The sequence below is a fragment of the Ursus arctos genome, unplaced genomic scaffold (assembly GCF_023065955.2).
Source record: "Ursus arctos isolate Adak ecotype North America unplaced genomic scaffold, UrsArc2.0 scaffold_5, whole genome shotgun sequence".
Taxonomy (NCBI): Eukaryota; Metazoa; Chordata; class Mammalia; order Carnivora; family Ursidae; genus Ursus; species Ursus arctos.
The window spans coordinates 61,264,146-61,282,796 of NW_026623067.1; the positions used below are offsets into that span (position 1 = coordinate 61,264,146).

Sequence of the window (18,651 nt, forward strand, 5' to 3'; positions counted from 1 at the left end):
CTACAGAAACAGAAATTATGGGTGTGGAGCCTGGCAATGTGCTTTCACAAACCTTCCAGGTGATTCTGCTAAAAGACAAGCCTGGGGGCGCCCGGGGGGCTCAGTCGGTTAAGTGTCTGCCTTCAGCTCAGGTCATGATCCCAGGGTGGTGGGATGGAGCCCTGCCTCGGGCTCCTTGCTCAGCGGGGAGTCTGCTTCTCCCTCTCCCTCTCTCCCTCTGCTGCTCCCCCCTGATTGTACTTGCTCTCTCTCTTTCTCTCTCTCAAATAAATAAATAAAATCTTAAAAAAAAAAAAGACAAGCCTGGAAGCTGCTGGGCTTGGCATCTTGCACACGCTATTTCATTTGATCTTTGTAGGTCCTGAATAGTAGGCATTGGCTCCCATCTACCCATTAGGAACCTGAGACTCAGTGAAGCTCGTAAGTTACCCAGGTTCATACAACTGGAAACGGAGGTATTAAAGCATCTGTTGGGGGCGCCTGGGTGGCACAGCGGTTAAGCATCTGCCTTCGGCTTGGGGCGTGATCCCGGCGTTCTGGGATCGAGCCCCACATCAGGCTCCTCTGCTAGGAGCCTGCTTCTTCCTCTCCCACTCCCCCTGCTTGTGTTCCCTCTCTCGCTGGCTGTCTCTATCTCTGTCGAATAAATAAATAAAATCTTTAAAAAAAAAAAAGCATCTGTTGGCAAGCCTGAGATTTTTCCACTTAAATCAGTGCTTCTCAAACTGTGATGTTAAAATCACCTGGAGATTAACTGTTAAAATACAGATTCCGATTCAGTGGGTCTGCGAGTTGGTCGTTTTGACGGGCTGCTGGGTGTCAGCAAAGCTGCCGGTGCCCGGTGCGCTCTGAGTAAGGAGTCCCAGGTATTACAGCATGGCCCCCGCATCCAGAGCCTGGGCCTCCTCTGGGAACTTGTTAGCCAAATTCTAGGCTCCACCCGGACCCAGTGAATCAGGAACTCTAGGGGTGCCCCCCCCCACCTATTTTAACAAGCCCTTAAGGCAATTTTGATTCATGCTGAAGTTTGAAAAGCACGATCATATTTCCATATTAGAAAACTCACTCTTTGCCGGGTTTGAAGTATAGTGGTGCTTATATTGTAGGTATTTCAAAGCCATTAAAAGAGAAACTGGACAAGGGGAAAAAAGATAAAACATGTAAACCAGAATGGCACCTTGAATTAAGTGTGTCTCCATGAGGTACAGATAAAAAGGGGAATTATCACTGGCTTTCTACTGAATGCTGCTTTGTAATGGATCTTACCAGGGCACGCTGGCGGTGGGGCCGGGGGGCACTAACACTGAGCGAAGAAAATGTTGACTGACAAATACCAGTGATACCGGAACATACTAGATCTGGCATTGCACAGAAGAGGGACGCTTAGATTTTTCCCAGAAAATACCAAACAGCAGAGAGAGATCATCTGTTCCAGTTTGGCATATGGCAGATTACCTAAAAACAAACAAACCAAACCAAAACAAAAAAAACAACTTGGGATTTTTCTTTTTAATTTTGTATAATCTGAGAAGTTCATATGCACTATCACTTATATCGGATCCATGCATGTTGCTTTGACATAAGTAATATTTTAAGTTTAAGCTAAAAGGGGAGGGATGATGTCGTATTGAGTATGTTAGGCTCATAAAACTAACTGAAGTAGAGAGGTGACACCAGTATCATGGATGCAGTTTCTCCTTTGTCTTGGTGCTGCAGTATTTTGAGAACCCAGACTCGGACTACATGAAAACCGTGGCAGCGGCCGGCCCATGGTTTAGCAGCTGTGAAAAGCTGATCACTGAGGACAGGGATCCAGAATGTTGTATGGGGTATTTTATTGCCGTGTCTGGGGAACACTGTTCGGTATTGGTTTGCCGTTTGGGGGGGAGTTTTAGGAGTGTATTATCAAATAGTTTTTGAAAATAGAGTAGACAGAAAACATCTTTGATCTATGCATCAAATACTTTTAGCACCCGAGGAAATACTCATCAAAGTATCTTCAGTGAAGAAAGATGATCAAAGAAATTCTGTGTCATGCCACTCGCACTGTCCTTCTTATGACGTGTAAATGAAGGGTGGCTCTCAAATGGCTCTGTCCCTGTGATCGCATCTCTCCTCCGGCTCTCAGACTTCACTGGATCACTGAAGTCTTGTCACGTACACAAAAGCCTTCGGTTTTGTCTTGAAGTTGTTGATCAGGTATGTTCAATCTTAAAAAGAAAACATTTCTTAATACGTTGACTTAGCAAGCTACACTAATTATCTTAGAGAATAGTACTTGTCTTCATGGTAACCAGAGTTTTCCCCCTTTTTGAAATACTTGGGGGTGAGAGTGACACATAACAAACAATACGCAGCATACTTTGAAGACCCTGCAGGCTTGGTTCCACATCACTGCAATGAAGTGAGTATCTCAATAAATCAAGCCCAACGAATTACTGGGTCTCCCAGAGCATATAAAAGTTACGTTTCTACTATACCGTTGTCTGTTAAGTGTGTAGTAGCATTATGTCTAAAAAGCAATATACATACCTTAATTTAAAAGTAATTTATTTAAATTTCACGTAGTTAACATACAGTGCACTATTGGTTTCTGGAGTAGAATTCAGTGATTCATCACTTACATACAACACCCAGCGCTCATCCTAACAAGGGCCCTCCCTACTACCCATCACCCATCTAGCCCACCCCCCACCCACCGCCCTCCATCAACCCTCAGTTTATTCTCTATCATTAAGAGTCTCTTTTTTTAAATTTAATTTAATTTTACTTTATTAATTTTATTTTTTTAATAATTTTTATTTTGTTATATTAGTCACCATACAGTACATCCCCAGTTTTTGATGCAATGTTCCATGATTCGTTATTTGCGTATAACACCCAGTGCACCACGCAATACGTGCCCTCCTTAATACCCATCACTGGGCTAGCCCATCCCCCCCACCACCCCTCCCCTCTGAAGCCCTCAGTTTGTTTCCCAGAGTCCATAGTCTCTCATGGTTCATTCCCCCTTCTGTTTACCCCCCCCTTCATTCTTCCTTTCCTTTTCCTACCAATCTTCCTATTTCTTATGTTCCATAAATGAGTGAAACCATATGATAATTCTCTTTCTCTGCTTGACTTATTTCACTTAGCATAATCTCCTCCAGTCCCATCCATGTTGCTGCAAATGTTGTGTAATTGTTCATTCTGATGGCTGAGTAATATTCCATTGTATATATGGACCACAGCTTCTTAATCCAGTCATCTGTTGAAGGGCATCTCGGCTCCTTCCATGATTTAGCTATTGTGGACAATGCTGCTATGAACATTGGGGCGCATATGGCCCTTCTCTTCACTACGTCTGTATCTTTGGGGTAAATACCCACTAGTGCAACTGCTGAATCATAAGGTAGCTCAATTTTTAACTCTTTAAGGGACCTCCACACTGTTTTCCAAAGTGGCTGTACCAACTTGCATTCCCACCAACAGTGTAAGAGGGATCCCCTTTCTCCACATCCTCTCCAACATTTGTTGTTTCTTGCCTTATCAATTTTTGCCATTCTAACTGGCATAAGGTGGTATCTCAGTGTGGTTTTGATTTGAATTTCCCTGATGGCTAATGATTTTGAACATTTTTTCATGTGTCTGTTATCCATTTGTATGTCTTCATTGGAAAAGTGTCTGTTCATATCTTCTGCCCATTTTTTGATTTGATTATTTGTTTCTTGTGTATTGAGTTTGAGAAGTTCTTTGTAGATCTTGGATACCAGTCTTTTATCTGTAGTGTCATTTGCAAGTATATTTTCCCATTCCGTGGGCTGCCTCTTAGTTTTATTGACTGTTTCCTTGGCTGTGCAGAAGCTTTTTATCTTGATGAAGTCCCACAAGTTCATTTTTTCTTTTGTTTCTCTTGCCTTTGGAGATGTCATGAAAAAAGTTGCTGTGGCTGATGTCAAAGAAGTTGCAGCCTATGTTCTCCTCTATGATTTTGATGGATTCCTGTCTCACATCGAGGTCTTTCATCCATTTGGAGTTTATCTTTGTGTATGGTGTGAGAGAGTGGTCAAGTTTCATTCTTTTGCATGTAGCTGTCCAATTTTCCCAGCACCATTTATTGAAGAGACTGTCTTTTTTCCACTGGATGTTTCTTCCTGTTTTATCAAAGATTAGTTGCCCAAAGAGCTGAGGGTCCATTTCTGGGTTCTCTATTCTGTTCCATTGGTCTTTGTGTCTGTTTTTGTGCCAGTACCATGCTGTCATGGTGACCACAGCTTTGTAGTATAGCTTGAAATCCGGCAATGTGATGCCCCTGGCTTTGTTTTTCCTTTTCAACAATTCCTTGGCGATTCAGGGCCTTTTCTGGTTCCACACAAATTTAAGGACTATTTGTTCCAGTTCTTTGAAAAATGTCATTGGTATTTTGATCGGGATAGCATTGAAAGTATAGATTGCTCTGGGTAGTATAGACATTTTAACTATGTTTATTCTTCCGATCCATGAGCATGGAATATTTTTCCATCTTTTTGTGTCTTCTTCAATGTCTTTCAAGAGTGATTTATAGTTTCTAGACTATAGATCCTTTACGTCTCTGGTTAAGTTAATTCCAAGATAACGTATGATTTTTGGTGCTATTGTAAATGGAATGGATTCCCTAATTTCTCTTTCTTCAGTCTCATTTTTTGTATATAGAAATGCAACTGATTTCTGAGCATTGATTTTGTATCCCGCCACATTACTGAATTGCTCTATAACTTCTAGTAGTTTGGGGGTGGAGTCTTTTGGGTTTTCTATATAAAGTATCATGTCATCTGCGAAGAGAGACATTTTGACTTCTTCTTTGCCAATTTGGATACCTTTGATCCCTTTTTGTTGTCTGATTGCTGTTGCAAGGACTTCTAGTACTACGTTGAAGAATAATGGCGGGAGTGGGCATCCTTGTCGTGTTCCTGATCTTAAAGGAAAGGCTTTCAGCTTTTTCCCCATTGAGAATGATATTTGCTGTAGGCTTTTCATAGATGGTTTTTATGAAATTGAGGAATGTACCCTCTATCCCTACACTCTGAAGGGTTTTAATCAGGAAAGGATGCTGTATTTTGTCAAATGCTTTTTCTGCATCTATTGAGTGGATCATATGGTTCTTAACTCTTTTCTTGTTGATATGATCTATCACACTGATCGATTTGCAACTGTTAAACCACCCTTACCTCCCAGGGATGAATCCCACTTGGTCTTGGTGGATAATCCTTTTAATGTACTGTTGGATCCTATTAGCCAGGATCTTGTTGAGAATTTTGGCGTCCATATTCATCAGGGAAATTGGTCTGTAATTCTCCTTTTTGATGGGGTCTTTGCCTGGTTTGGGGATCAAGGTAATACTGGCCTCATAGAATGAGTTTGGTAGTTTTCCTTCTGTTTCTATTTTTTGAAACAGCTTCAGGAGAATAGGTATTATTTCTTCTTTGAATGTTTGGTAGAATTTCCCAGGGAATCCGTCAGGCCCTGGACTCTTGTTTTTGGGGAGGTTTTTGATCACTGCTTCAATCTCTTCATAATTAATCGGTCTGTTTAAATAATCAATTTCTTCCTGTTTCAGTCTTGGTAGTTTATAGGTTTCCAGGAAGGCATCCATTTCTTCCAGGTTGTTTAATTTATTGGCATAAAGCTGTTGATACAAGTTTCTAATGATCCTTCCTATTTCATTGGTGTTGGTTGTGACCTCTCCCCTTTCATTCATAATTTTATTAATTTGGGTCCTTTCTCTATTCTTTTGAATAAGTCTGGCCAGTGGCTTATCGATCTTATTTATTCTTTCAAAGAACCAGCTTCTAGTTCTGTTGATCTGCTCTACTGTGCTCCTGGTTTCTAATTCATTGATCTCTGCTCTAATCTTGATTACCTGCCTTCTCGTGTGTGGGTTAGGCCTGTTCTTCTGTTACAGCTCCAGCTTCTTGAGGTAAGAATATAAAAACTGCATTTTAGATTTTTCTATTCTTTTGAGTGAGGCTTGGATGGCTATGTATTTTCCCCTTAGGACCGCCTTTGCAGTGTCCCATAGGTTTTGGACCGTTGTGTTTTCATTTTCATTGGTCTCCAAAAATTGTTTAAACTGATTTTTATTTTCCTGGTTTACCCAATCATTCTTGAGCAGGATGGTTTTTAGCTTCCAAGTGTTTGAGTTTCTTCCAAATTTTTCCTTGTGGTCGAGTTCCAATTTCAAAGCATTGTGGTCTGAGAATATGCAGGGAATAATTTCAGTCTTTTGGTATCGGTTGAGACCTGTTTTATGACCCAGTATATGGTCTACTCTGGAGAAAGTTCCATGTGCATTCAAAAAGAATGAGTATTCTGTTGTTCTGGGGTGTAGTGTTCTATATATATCTATGAGGTCCATCTTGTATGTCATTCAAAGCTCTTGTTTCTTTGTTGATTTTCTGCTTAGGTGTTCTGTCTGTTGCTGAGAATGGAGTGTTGAGGTCCCCTACTATTAACGTATTTTTATCTATATGTCTCTTTATTCTGGTTAAGAGTTGGCTTGTGTATCTTGCTGCTCCTCTGTTGGGGGCATAGATATTTATAATTGTCATATTCACTTGTTGGATACATCCTTTAAGAATAATATAGTGTCCTTCTGTATCTCTAACAATAGTCTTTAGTTTAAAATCTAAACTGTCTGATATGAGAATTGCTACCCCAGCTTTCTTTTGAGGTCCATTGGCATGAAAAATGGTTTTCCATGCCTTCACTTTCAGTCTGAATGTATCTCTAGGTTCAAAATGAGTCTATCGTAGACAGGATGGATGGGTCATGTCTTTTTATCCAATCTGCAACCCTGTGGAATTTATGGGAGCATTTAGGCCATTCACATTGAGAGTGATTATTGAGAGATATGATTTTAATGATGTCATGTTGCTTGTGAAGTCTTTGTTTCTAAAGATTGTAAATTTCTGTTCTGTGTCACTCTTGGGGGCCTTTTTACTTTTATAGAACCCCCCCTTAATATCTCATGTAGGGCTGGTTTGGTGGTTACGAATTCCTTCAGTTTCTGCCAATCCTGGAAGGTCCTTATCTCTCCATCAATTCGGAATGACAGCCTTGCTGGATAAAGGATCCTTAGCTGTATGTTCTTCTCAGATAGAGCTTTGAAAATACCTTGCCATCCCTTCCTAGCCTGCCAGGTCTCTGTAGACAGGTCTGACGTTATTCTGATATTTTTCCCTCTGTATGTAAGGATTTTCTTCCCCCTGGCCGCTTTCAATACTGTATGTTTGGATCTAATATTTGTGAATTGCACTATGATGTGATGTGGTGTAGGTCTGTTCTCATTGACCTTGGGAGGGGTCCTCTCTGCCTCTTGGACATGAATGCTTGTTTCCTTTGCCAGAGTAGGGAAGTTCTCAGCTACAATTTGTTCAAATATCTCTTCTAGACCTCTCTCTTTCTCCACCTCTTCGGGGATGCTGATTCTGACATTGGAACATTTCATTGAGTCAGTTATCTCCCGTAATCTACATTCTTGAGATTGGATTTTTTTGAGCCAAGTTTCTGTTTTAACTTTCTCTTCTACCATCCCATCCTCCAATTCACTAATTCATTCTTCTGCCTCATTTACCCTGGCCATCAGAGCATCTAGTTTAGACTGCATTTGATTCATAGCATTTTTAATTTCTGCCAGATTCACTCTCATTTCCACCCTTAGATATTCTATATTTTTGTTAATATTTTCATTAATTTTTTTTCAATCCTACACATCATCTTAACCATTGTTACTCTGAACTCCATTTCTGACAATTTGGTTATATCCATATCCATTAGTTCTGTGGCAGAGGCCACAGACTCATTATCTTTTCTTTGCTGCAGGGGATTTCTCCTCCTCGTCATTCTGATGAGGAGAAGTTGCGGGGTTGCCCAGAGCCCAAATTATTGACCAGGACCCAGGCAGTGCGCCCTTGTTTTATAGGGATGTGGGCTTCTTGATTTTTCAGCCTGCCTTCTGAGGGAGGGTCCTGCCGCGCCGATACTCAGGCCACCCTGTTTGGGTAGAGTCTCCGTGTCCCCTGCGAGGGGGGATGGGGATGGGCACACTGTGAGCCGGTATTTCCAGGCTTTTGTTCTCTGGCGGCTTTCCCTGGCGGTTTGCTGTGCCTCTTCTGAGAGTCAGGGCAGCAGTGGCCGAATCTCAGCGTCTGTCTCAGAACAGAGAGATCGCAGTCCGCTCTCCACTGGGGTTCTGGCCACTTTAACTCTGTTTCTGTTGGTGCTGCTAAAAACCCTGCAGTGTCCCGGGTTGTGCGCCCCACAGCCGCTGTCCCAGCCCTCACTTCCAGGGCCGGCGCGTCTCAGTCCTTTGTGCTTCTAACACCGCCAGCCACCTCTGGTCTCCTGAGCTCCCGGTTTCAGTCTAGTTCGACTGTGCACTCCAGAGCTCCAGTTTTCAGACTGGTCGCACGCGCTCCCGGCACATGGCCCCAGTCTGTTTTCTCGCAGGTGCTGGTCCGCCCGCTCCCCCGTGCAGGTGGCTACCGCTTCCCGGCGCCCACGCGTGGCAGCTCCCTCCCCCTTCCGTTTATCTTCCGATATCTGTGCGCGGTTTCGCGGCTCCGCGCTTTGTACCTCAATACTCGGCGCTGGAGATGTTCGTTTGTAGAGATCCAGATGTGTCTTCCTGCGTCTCAGGATGATTCCGTGGATGTACAGGATGGTCTGGTAAATATTCAGCTCGACTCGGGACCGGCTGAGAAAGGGGTCCCCTACTACTCTGCCATCTTTTCTCCTCCTTCCATTAAGAGTCTCTTACAGTTTGATTCCCTCTCTCCTTTTTTTCTTTACCCCATTTCCATAGGTTAATCTGTTTTCTTTCTTAAATTCCACATAGGAGTGAAATCATATGGTGTTTTTCTTTCTCTGATCAACTTATTTAACTTAGCATGATAGACTGGCTCCATCCACGTCATTGCAAGTGGCAAGATTTCTTTCTTTTTTATGGCTCAGTAATACTCTGTTGTATATATTACCACCTCTTCTTTATGTATTCATCAGTCGATGGACTTTTGGGCTCTTTCCATTGTTTGGCTATTGTTGATAATGCTGCTATAAATATCGGGATACATGTAGCCCTCCAAATTTGTATTTTTGTATCCTTTGGGTAAATACCTAGTAGTGTAATTTCTCAGCATCATTTATTGAAGAGACCGTCTTTGTGTATTCTTGCCTCCTTTGTCATAGACTAATCAACCATGTAAGTGTAGCTTTATTTCTGGCTTTCTTATGCTGTTCCATTGCCCTAGGTATCTATTTTTTGTGTGTGTGCCATTATCATACTTTTGTAATTATTATAGCTTTGTAGCATGTCTTGAAATCTGGGATTGTAATACCTTCATATTTGCTTCTTCAGATTGCTTTGGCTATTCAGGGCCTTTTGTGGTTCCATATACAAATTTTAATAACTGTTGTAATTCTGTGAAAAATGCTGTTGGTATTTTGATAGAGATTGTGCCGAGTCTGTAGAGTGCCTTGGGTAATATGCACAGTGTAGCATTGTTCTCTCAGTCCATGAGCACGGAATGCTTCTCCATTTGTTTGTCTTCTTTCATCAGTGTTTTATACTTTTCACAGTATAGCTCTTTCATCTCTTTGGTTCAATTTAGTCCTAGATATTTTTTTTCTTATTGATGCAACTGTTAATGGAATTATTTTCTTAATTTCTTTTTCTGTTACTTTGATATTAGTGTGTAGAAATGTAACACATGTTTGTGTATTTTGTATTCTGCAACTTTACTGAATTCACTCATTACTTTTAATAGTTTCTCATGGAGTCTTTAGGGTTTTCCATGTATAGTATGCCCTTGGCCAAGACTGACAGTCTGACTTCTTATTCTTTGGATACATCTTATTTCTTGTCTGGTGGCTGCAAGGACTTCCATTACTATGTTGAATAAAAATGGTATGAGCAGACATCCTTGTCATGTTTCTGATCTTAGAGGTAAAGCTTTTAGGTTTTCAACACTGAGTGTAATTTTAATTGTGTTTGTTGTATATAGCCTTTATTAAGCTGAGGTTCCCTCTATATCCACCTTGTCAAGAGTTTTTATCATGAGCGGCTGTTAGATTTTGTCAAATGCTTTTTCTGCATCTATTGAGACGATCGTGTGATTTTTATCCTTTATTTAGTTGATGTGTCATTTATTGATTTCACCAGGTATTAAACCATCCTAGACTCTCCAGAATAAATCCTTCTTCATCATGGTGCATGCTTCTTTTAATGTATTGTTGAATTCAGTTTCTTAATATTTTGTTGAAGATTTTTGCCTCTGTGTTTATCAGGGATATTGGCCTATAGTTGTTTTCTATTGTTGTTTGTCTAGTGCCTTTGTCTGGTTTTGGCATTAGAGTAATGCTGGCCCTGTATATGTATTTGGAAGCTTTCCTTCTGTTTCCTTCTTTTTTTTTTTTAAGATTTTATTTATTTATTCAACAGAGATAGAGACAGCCAGCGAGAGAGGGAACACAAGCAGGGGGAGTGGGAGAGGAAGAAGCAGGCTCATAGCGGAGGAGCCCGATGTGGGGCTTGATCCCATAACGCCAGGATCACGCCCTGAGCCGAAGGCAGACGCTTAACCGTTGTGCCACCCAGGTGCCTCCTTCTGTTTCCTTGTAATAATTTGAGAATAGGTATTAACTCTCCTTTAAATGGGTGGTAGAATTCACTGTGAATCCATGTGGTCCTGGACTTTTCTTTGTTGGGAATTTTTAGTTAATGATTCAATTTCATACTAGTTATCAATCTGTTGAGATTTCCTATTTCTTCCTAATTAAATTTTAGAAGATTATCTGTTTCTAAGAATTTATCCATTTCTTCTAGGTTGTCCAATTTGTTGGCATATAATTTTTAATAGGGCTCTCGTATTTCTGTGGTATCAGTTGTTACTTCTTTGTCATTTCTGATTTTACTTACTTGGGTCTTCTTTTTTATCTTAATGAGGGTAAAGGTTTATCAATTTTTTTATCTTTTGAAAGAACCAGCTCTTGGTTTCGGTGATCTTTTCTACTGTATTTTTGTCTCTATTTCTTTTATTTCTGCTCTTTCATATTTTCCTTTTTTCTACTAACTTTGGGTTTCATTTGTTTTTCTTTCTCTAGGTCCCTTAGGGTGTAAGGTCAGATTATTAGGATTTTTCTTGTTTTTAGAGAGAGGTCTGTATCGCTATAAATTTCCCTCTTAGAAGTGCTTTCACTGTGTCCCAGAGATTTGAGACCAATGTTTTCATCTTCAAGTTTTTCTAGGTATTTTTTTGGTCTCCTCTTTGATTTGTTTGTTGACTCATTGGTGGTTCGTTGGGTTACCCTCCACGTCTTTGTGGTTTTTACGAGTTTTTTTTTCTTGTAAGTGATTTCTGGTTTGATACTATGTGGATGCAAAGAATGCTAGATACTATTTCACTGTTCTTAAATTTATTGAGAATTGTTATGAGGTCTAACATGTGATCTATCATGGAGAATGTACCATAAACACTTGAAAAGAATGTGATCGTACTGTTTTGGATGAATTATTCTGTATGTATCTGTTAAGTCCATCTGGTGTAATGTGTTGTTCAAAAGCAGTTTTCTTACTGGTTTTCTGTTGTATGATCTATCCATAGATATAAGTGGGGTGTTAAAGTCCCCTACTATTACTGTATTTCTGTCAGTTTCTTCCGTTATGTCTGTTAATATTTGCTTTCTTTTATTTTGTTACATTAGTCACCATACAGTACATCCCCAGTTTTTGATGCAATGTTCCATGATTCATTATTTGCATATAACACCCAGTGCACCATGCAGTATGTGCCCTCCTTCATACCCATCACTGGCCTGTTAATATTTGCTTTCTGTATTTAGGTGGTTCAATGTTGGGTGCATAGATATTTAAATTTGTTGGTGCATAGATATTTAACATAATTATATCCTTTTGGTGGGTTGATCCCTTTATCATTGTATAGTGTCCTCCTTTGTCTCTTGTTACAGTCTTTCGTTTAAAGTCTACTTTGATACAAGTATGCTACCCTGGCTTTTTTTTTTTTTTTTTTCACGTCCATTTACATGAAACATCTTTTTCCACCCTTTCACTTCAGTTTGTATGTGTCTTTAGGTCTGAAGTGAATCTCTTTTTAGGAAGCATGTAGATGGGTATTGTTCTTCTTTTTTATTATTCAGTCCCCCGTGTCTTTCAATTGGAGCCCTTAGACCATTTATATTTAAAAGTAATTATTGATAAGTACTTACTACTGTTTTGTCGTTTTCTCGTTTTTCTGTTAGTATTCTATTCCTTTCTTATCTCGTTCTCTGTCCTTATGTTTTTTACTTTCTCTAGTGTTATGCTTGACTTTCTCTTTTTGTGTATGTGTATCTAGTACAAGGTTTCCGAAGTATGTAATAGTCTATATTAAGGTGCTGGTCACTTAAGTTTGAACATATTCTGAGAGAACTTTATTTTACTATCCCACTTGCCATTTTATGTATGTGTACATCTTTTTAGAAATTTTTATTTTGTGAATCTCATTTCCTTTCATAGTATTCTTATAATTATGGCCCTTTCTTTTCCACTTAAAGAGGTTCTTTTAACATTTCTCCTAAGTCAGGTTTAGTGGTGATGAATGCTTTTAACTTTTTCGTTGGGGAAGCTCTATTTCTCCTTCAATATTGAATGATAATTTTGCCATGCATAGTATTCTTGGTGGCAGGTTTTTTCCTTTCAGTACTTTGAATATATTATGCCACTCCCTTTTAGCCTGCAACATTTCTGCTGAAAAATCAGCTGATAACCTTATGGGGTTTCCCTTTTATGTAACTACTTGTTTCTTCCAGCTTTTAAAATACTCTTTATTTTTAAACTTTGACATTTTATTTATTTATTTACTTATTTACTTATTTATTTATTTATTTATTTATTTATTTATTTATTTATTTAAAGGTTTCTTTATTTGAGGAGGGGAAGGCTTCCCTGTGGAAATTACCTTTTGGTGAAGATCTAGAGAGCAAAGAGGCAAAGGGAGGAGAGTGGATTTGGAAGATGCTCCTGGGCAGAGGAGTCACATGTGTAAAGGCTCTGTGGTAGTGAAGAGCCTGGGAAAACTAGCAGGGTGGAATGGAGGCCAGTGTGGCCTGCAAGACAGGAGCCCAGTGGAGCAGCAGGGACCAGGCTACAGTGCAGAGCCCCATAGCCAGGCTGTTCCATGAGGCTGACTCTAAGACCAGTGGGAGGTGCGAGTTTTAAGCAGGAGGATGCTAGCATTAAATGTGTTAGGTTACACTGGTTGAAGAGTTGAGAATGGACTGGGCTGGGGGGGGGGCATGGCTGAGGTGAGTTGAGAGCTGACAATCGTCTGCACGTGGGCAGTAGAGAGAGGTGAAGGTTGCAATCCCAGAGGTATTGAGAAGGGAGATTTTCCTGGATTCGATGATGGACTAGGCAGGGGGGAGAGAAAAGGAAGCATCACAGATGGACCCCCCAGGCTTATATACTGGGAGTCTGGTGATTTTAATTGAAACTGATGCATTTGATGACTTGGCCATTCTGTAATGACAAAAGCAGCCTTGGACATTTCTATCAAATGCTGTTCACATTCCCAGGGTGATTCTGAAATGAAGGTTGAAGGAGTTATCTAGTGTTTATTTGCTTGCTTGCTTGCTTGCTTGCTTATTATTGCACTGATCCTAGCCTTGACTCATTTTTAACTGCTAAAAAGTCTCATGGTTTTACAGTTTTAAAAAATTAATTTTAACATATTGGATTAAGAGTGTTGTTTTCATATAATTATTTCTCAAGGTTTTTCCCCCATAAGATGTAAGAGAATTTAGGTTCACTCATAACTACATAATCCATAAAATCAGCCAGTGAAATCATTAAAATCCATCTATTAAGTAGTTAACTGGGTAAATCTATGATTCTAAAACAGCTGCTCTTTACAATTCACTCGTTACGGTTTGAAGTGGAACATCATTTTCATGCCCAGGCTCGTGGTAGGTCAGGAGTCCCAGGGACCATGACATGTAATTCACCTTGCTCAGTTAGTTTCAAGTTGTTCTCAATTTCCTTCATCCTATTTCTTTTTACAGATTGTTACATTATAGTTCAGACTTGTAATTTTTAGCCATCCTTCCATATTCCTTCCATATTCTCAGCTGAATATATAATCTCCCCACATTTTATTATGAAATTTTTTAGACCTATATAAGAGTCAGAAGAATTGTAAGTAGATACACAGCCACCACCTGTGTTCTGTAATGACCATTTTGCTTGATCATCTATCTGTCCATCCATCCTTGATTTATTCAACAGTCCATCTCATTCTTTGATAGATTTTAAACTAAGTTACAGATATCAGGACATTTCACCCCTTGGCACTTTACCATGTGTATTATTAACTAGAGTTTAAAGTTTGTTTCCAGGTTTTTTCATTTTTTTGGGTGAAAATTATATATAGTGACATTCCTTGAGTTTTGACAAATGCACATTCTTCTGTAACCCAGGCCCCATCAAGGTCCCAAATCTACCATCCCAAAAGTTCTCTCCTGGCCTTGCCAGTTATCCCTGCCTCTGCTCCTACCCTGCCCACTCCTAAAGGGAAGAGTGTTCTGAATACTTTTTTTTTTTTTTTAAGATTTTATTTATTTATTCGACAGAGATAGAGACAGCCAGCGAGAGAGGGAACACAAGCAGGGGGAGTGGGAGAGGAAGAAGCAGGCTCATAGCAGAGGAGCCTGATGTGGGGCTCGATCCCAGAACGCCGGGATCACGCCCTGAGCCGAAGGCAGACGCTTAACTGCTGTGCCACCCAGGCGCCCCTGTTCTGAATACTTAACCACAGATGAGTGTCGCCTGTCCTAGAGTTGCATACAGTGGCTACGCTTTTATGTCTGGCTTCTGTGATTCATCACCATGCTTTGAGATGCAGCTATGTTGTATATAGCAGTAATGTTTTTCGTTTTTCTTTTTTATTGCTGAAGAGTATGCCATTGTATCAGCTGACCACAGTGTGTTTCCCTCGTTGATGAACTTCTGGGGTGTTTCCAATTTGGGGCTCCTTTGAACATTCTTAGAGAAGTCTTTTTGTGAACAACATGTGCTTTTGTTTATCTTGGGTAACTACTTAGGAGTCGAACTGAATACTGAGGAGTTGGGTCATAGGGTAGGTGTATGTTTAATTTTATAAGAAACTGCCACACCTATTTTCAGAGCAATGTACAATTCTCTGTTCTCTCCAGCAGTGTATGAGAGTTCCAGTTGTTCCACAGCCTTGACAGAATTTCTTTTTAGTTTTAGACACTGTGGTGGGTGTGTAGAGACAATAAAATTTTTAAATGGTTATTCCTGAAGAGGAAAACAATCAGATGACCCTGAAATCTCTCTCTCCCATGCACATACACACAAAACCCAGAATTATTAGTGCCTTTTAGAGCCAAGCATAATCAGGTTTTTGTAAACAGAGCATTTAGCACAAGGACAGCAACATTTGTGGGAACCTATAATATTTTAAATAATTAAAGGTTTGAATTGATAAATTCCCCACCCCACCAAAACAAGGTGTAAGCTTCCAAGGACTTGCTAAAAGATTTCAGCTTTGAGCTCTGGCGGGAGCAGTGCAGGCCAAGGCCAGCAGTATTTACGTTGTAGGAGCTTAGTGCTAAAGCTTTGGGGTCCCCGGGGACACACGGATCCCAAATTCCAGTCATGACTTCATATGGACACATTTTATACTTTAAGCTTTCTTTCACAAAAGGAAAAACAAAAACTCCCCAGACAGTTGTTGACATGGGGACATTGAATTATGATTGTTTGCTTTAGCATAGATGTGACAAAACATCGACAGCAGAGAGTCAAGCCTTCCCCAAAATTTCAAGGGAAATTATATTCCAAACAGCTGCCCTGCTCTCACACAGAGGCTGCTGTCCTCAGACCCCAGCTTCACAGGCCTGGGCCCAGAGCTTCCCTTCTGGGTTCTCCCTGTAGAGAGCACTGTGACAAAGAGAAAGTGGCTTTAGAGCCAGATGATTGGGTTGGAAATTGCGTGCTGTCGAGTACTGGCTGGGAGGCTCAGGCAAGTGAAACCTCAGTTTCCCCGTCTGTCAGAGGAATGAGGATCCTTCCTCCTTTGCAGGGTATTGTCCTGACTAGCCTGATGGCACGTGTGAAGGTGCTAGCACACGGCAGACGTGTAGGAGATGGTGCTGTTGTGACGGGATAGCCACTCCATCTCTCTCCCTGCGCCACAGTCCTCAGGCCTAGGTTACCCCCCCCCCCGCCAAGTTTGCCTACTGGAGAACAGCCGACTACAGAGCAGCTCTTTCCCTGATGACTTCCTCAGAGAGCGCAGATGAGAAATGTGAGAAAATAATTCTAGTGGAATCATTCATGGCAAGTTGTAAATGATTGGTGGGTTTAGACCTCCAAGAAAAAAAGTTGGAATTGTTGAAGAATGTTTCCATCCAAGTGAATCTTCAGTTGTAAAGGGGGTGGGGGAGGGGGTGGTATTCAGAAGAGGAACGGAGAGAACCTGAGCTCTGGGAAAGCCTAGCGCATCTCTCCTAAAGGAGAGCTGTATTGTGATTCGGAGAGAAAAGCTAAGTAGTTTAAGATTACTTGGTTCTGAGCCAACGCTGACTGAGAAAATAATTTGCAAGGCAAAGTTCTATTCATTTGGCACAGTATCAGAAATTCACACTGCACTTAGCAACTCTGTAGCAAATGGCCTTTATCTGGAAAGAAAAAACATAAAACCATTGTGCACAGAACTAACAAGGTCCCATAATTATGGGAAAAATGTGTCAGAGCCCTTACTCACATTTTGACCAAGATCTCACACAGGCCGTGTAATTGTTTCTGTAGTTATGTGGACTGGACTACGTGGTATGAGACAATAGAAAGCCCCCCCTTTTTTAACACTTCAGTGTTACGTGATTATTTTTCTGTGGTTGGGTCAAGCTGGAGCGGTGTACCTGTCATCTGATGCATAGGGAGCTTGCGGCTATTACAGTTGGTGTCGCTAAACCAAACTAACCTCCTTCAGAGTGAGCCCTGCACAGTCATCTGTCTTGTTCAACTTGTCCCATTCGTTGACTGTGTACAAAGACTTGATTGTCCAAGCAACTGGAAATGGATGATTTAGCAGCAAAGGAACATGATTTTAAGCGTGACATAGCAAGACGCACCCCAATAACAGTGTCTTAGTTATAAACAGAAAACATGCAAGATCCCAAAGCAGGTTTATTACTTTCTAGTATTCACAACTTGATCATTTGACAGACATTTATTGAACATTAGCATAAAATCATTAGGACACACAAAAATTTGATAATGAGAAGGGACTAGGTGTTAAGCTGCATCCAAAGTTCCTATCTCTTTGTGAATAAATATTTTGTAAATCGACTCTGTCCATAACTGAGGAACACTTGAGCTTTTTAGAGAGGTTTCTAAAAATCCTAGGCTTCAATTCAGATTACTTTTATACTACCGAAAAATTTTATAACATGTCTGAAATCTAAATAGGTTATATATTAGCCTTATAAAAAATTTTGTTACAGCGTTTTGTCTTTCCGCATTTCTGCAGTGGTCAAAATGGCCGCAGCTGAGTGGAGATGCGACGTCCTCGGTAGAAAGCACGTCCCGTGGGCGTCTCCTCGCCGTCCGGCGCGGGCAGTCTCCAAGTGTCTGACTGTAACAGAGCATTTGTAGTATTATCACCTGGTGTAAATCTTTCATCTGTTCATATTATCTGTGTCACTTCTTGATTCCTCGAATCTTCAGAGCTTTTTAATGAAATTGTTTGGCTGGAAATGTAGCAATGCCATATTTAAAATTTCTTTCTCTTGTTTCACCAAACTTTTGAACAACTTTAGCTTCACAAGCTTCATCGTGATTCAGGAGACAATTCTCAGACAGGTGAGAATACTTCCATTTCACTCTTACACACTCCAGGGGCTCTGGTGGGTTCAAGTCTGTAAATTGCTCTGAAGGAATCTAGACTGACACCACGCCGGCATCCGGATTGCTAAAACCCGCGTGCCGACACTGGAAGGCTGGAGAGCCGCAACAAAAGCAGGGCCTTTCAGAACTGCGGACTCTGGACGCACGGCAGCCTTTCCTACGGAATGCCTTCCCCTTCCTAGTTTCATTTCGCTGGCTAGAGAATTTGTAGGGCAAATAAACCCAGAAGAGAGACTGGCCCAGAAGTCCAGGGGAGACCCAATGTTGTTAAACCCTGGCCCGTCCACCCTGCCCTCGTAGCTCTCGGTGACCAGGTGGTTAGAAGGCACGACCGCCCTGTCCGGGAAGTCAAGAGCACCGAGGAACCACTTCAGTCCCCACTCCCTCGCTTTATACCTCAGGCTGTGCTCTGTCTGACCCTTTGTTTCCTCTACCCTCAAATGAAGGTTACACCAGATGACTATTGCATTTGAAAGGTCTGGAATTCTCTGATTATTAGAGGGGAAAAAACAGTCTGCTCTCAAAGATTTCAAATTCTTGTTCCTGCATACACACATGATCTTCTTTGCTCTGTTAGTGGTTTTCCCAGCCACTAATGCATAAGGTTAGACCCTGGGCTACAGTTTAGTCCCTCTCCTTGATTCTGGGATGGTCCATATTTTAACATAATCAGACTTAAGTTGATCCTTCTGAGTTTTAGTGTCTTTGCT

The 18,651-nt window shown here is 40.9% G+C and overlaps 1 protein-coding gene across 5 annotated transcripts in view; it reads left to right on the forward strand.

Annotated features, from left to right (window-relative positions):
* The window catches only part of PDE8B (phosphodiesterase 8B), a 330,881-nt gene that overhangs the window by 282,655 nt on the left and 29,575 nt on the right, over positions 1-18,651 (forward strand). For all 5 annotated transcript variants that reach the window (XM_044384105.3, XM_044384106.3, XM_044384108.3 and 2 more), the window contains one exon: positions 17,854-17,896. In XM_044384105.3, coding sequence (XP_044240040.1) covers positions 17,854-17,896 — 43 coding nt within the window. The remainder of the gene's footprint in view (positions 1-17,853; positions 17,897-18,651) is intronic.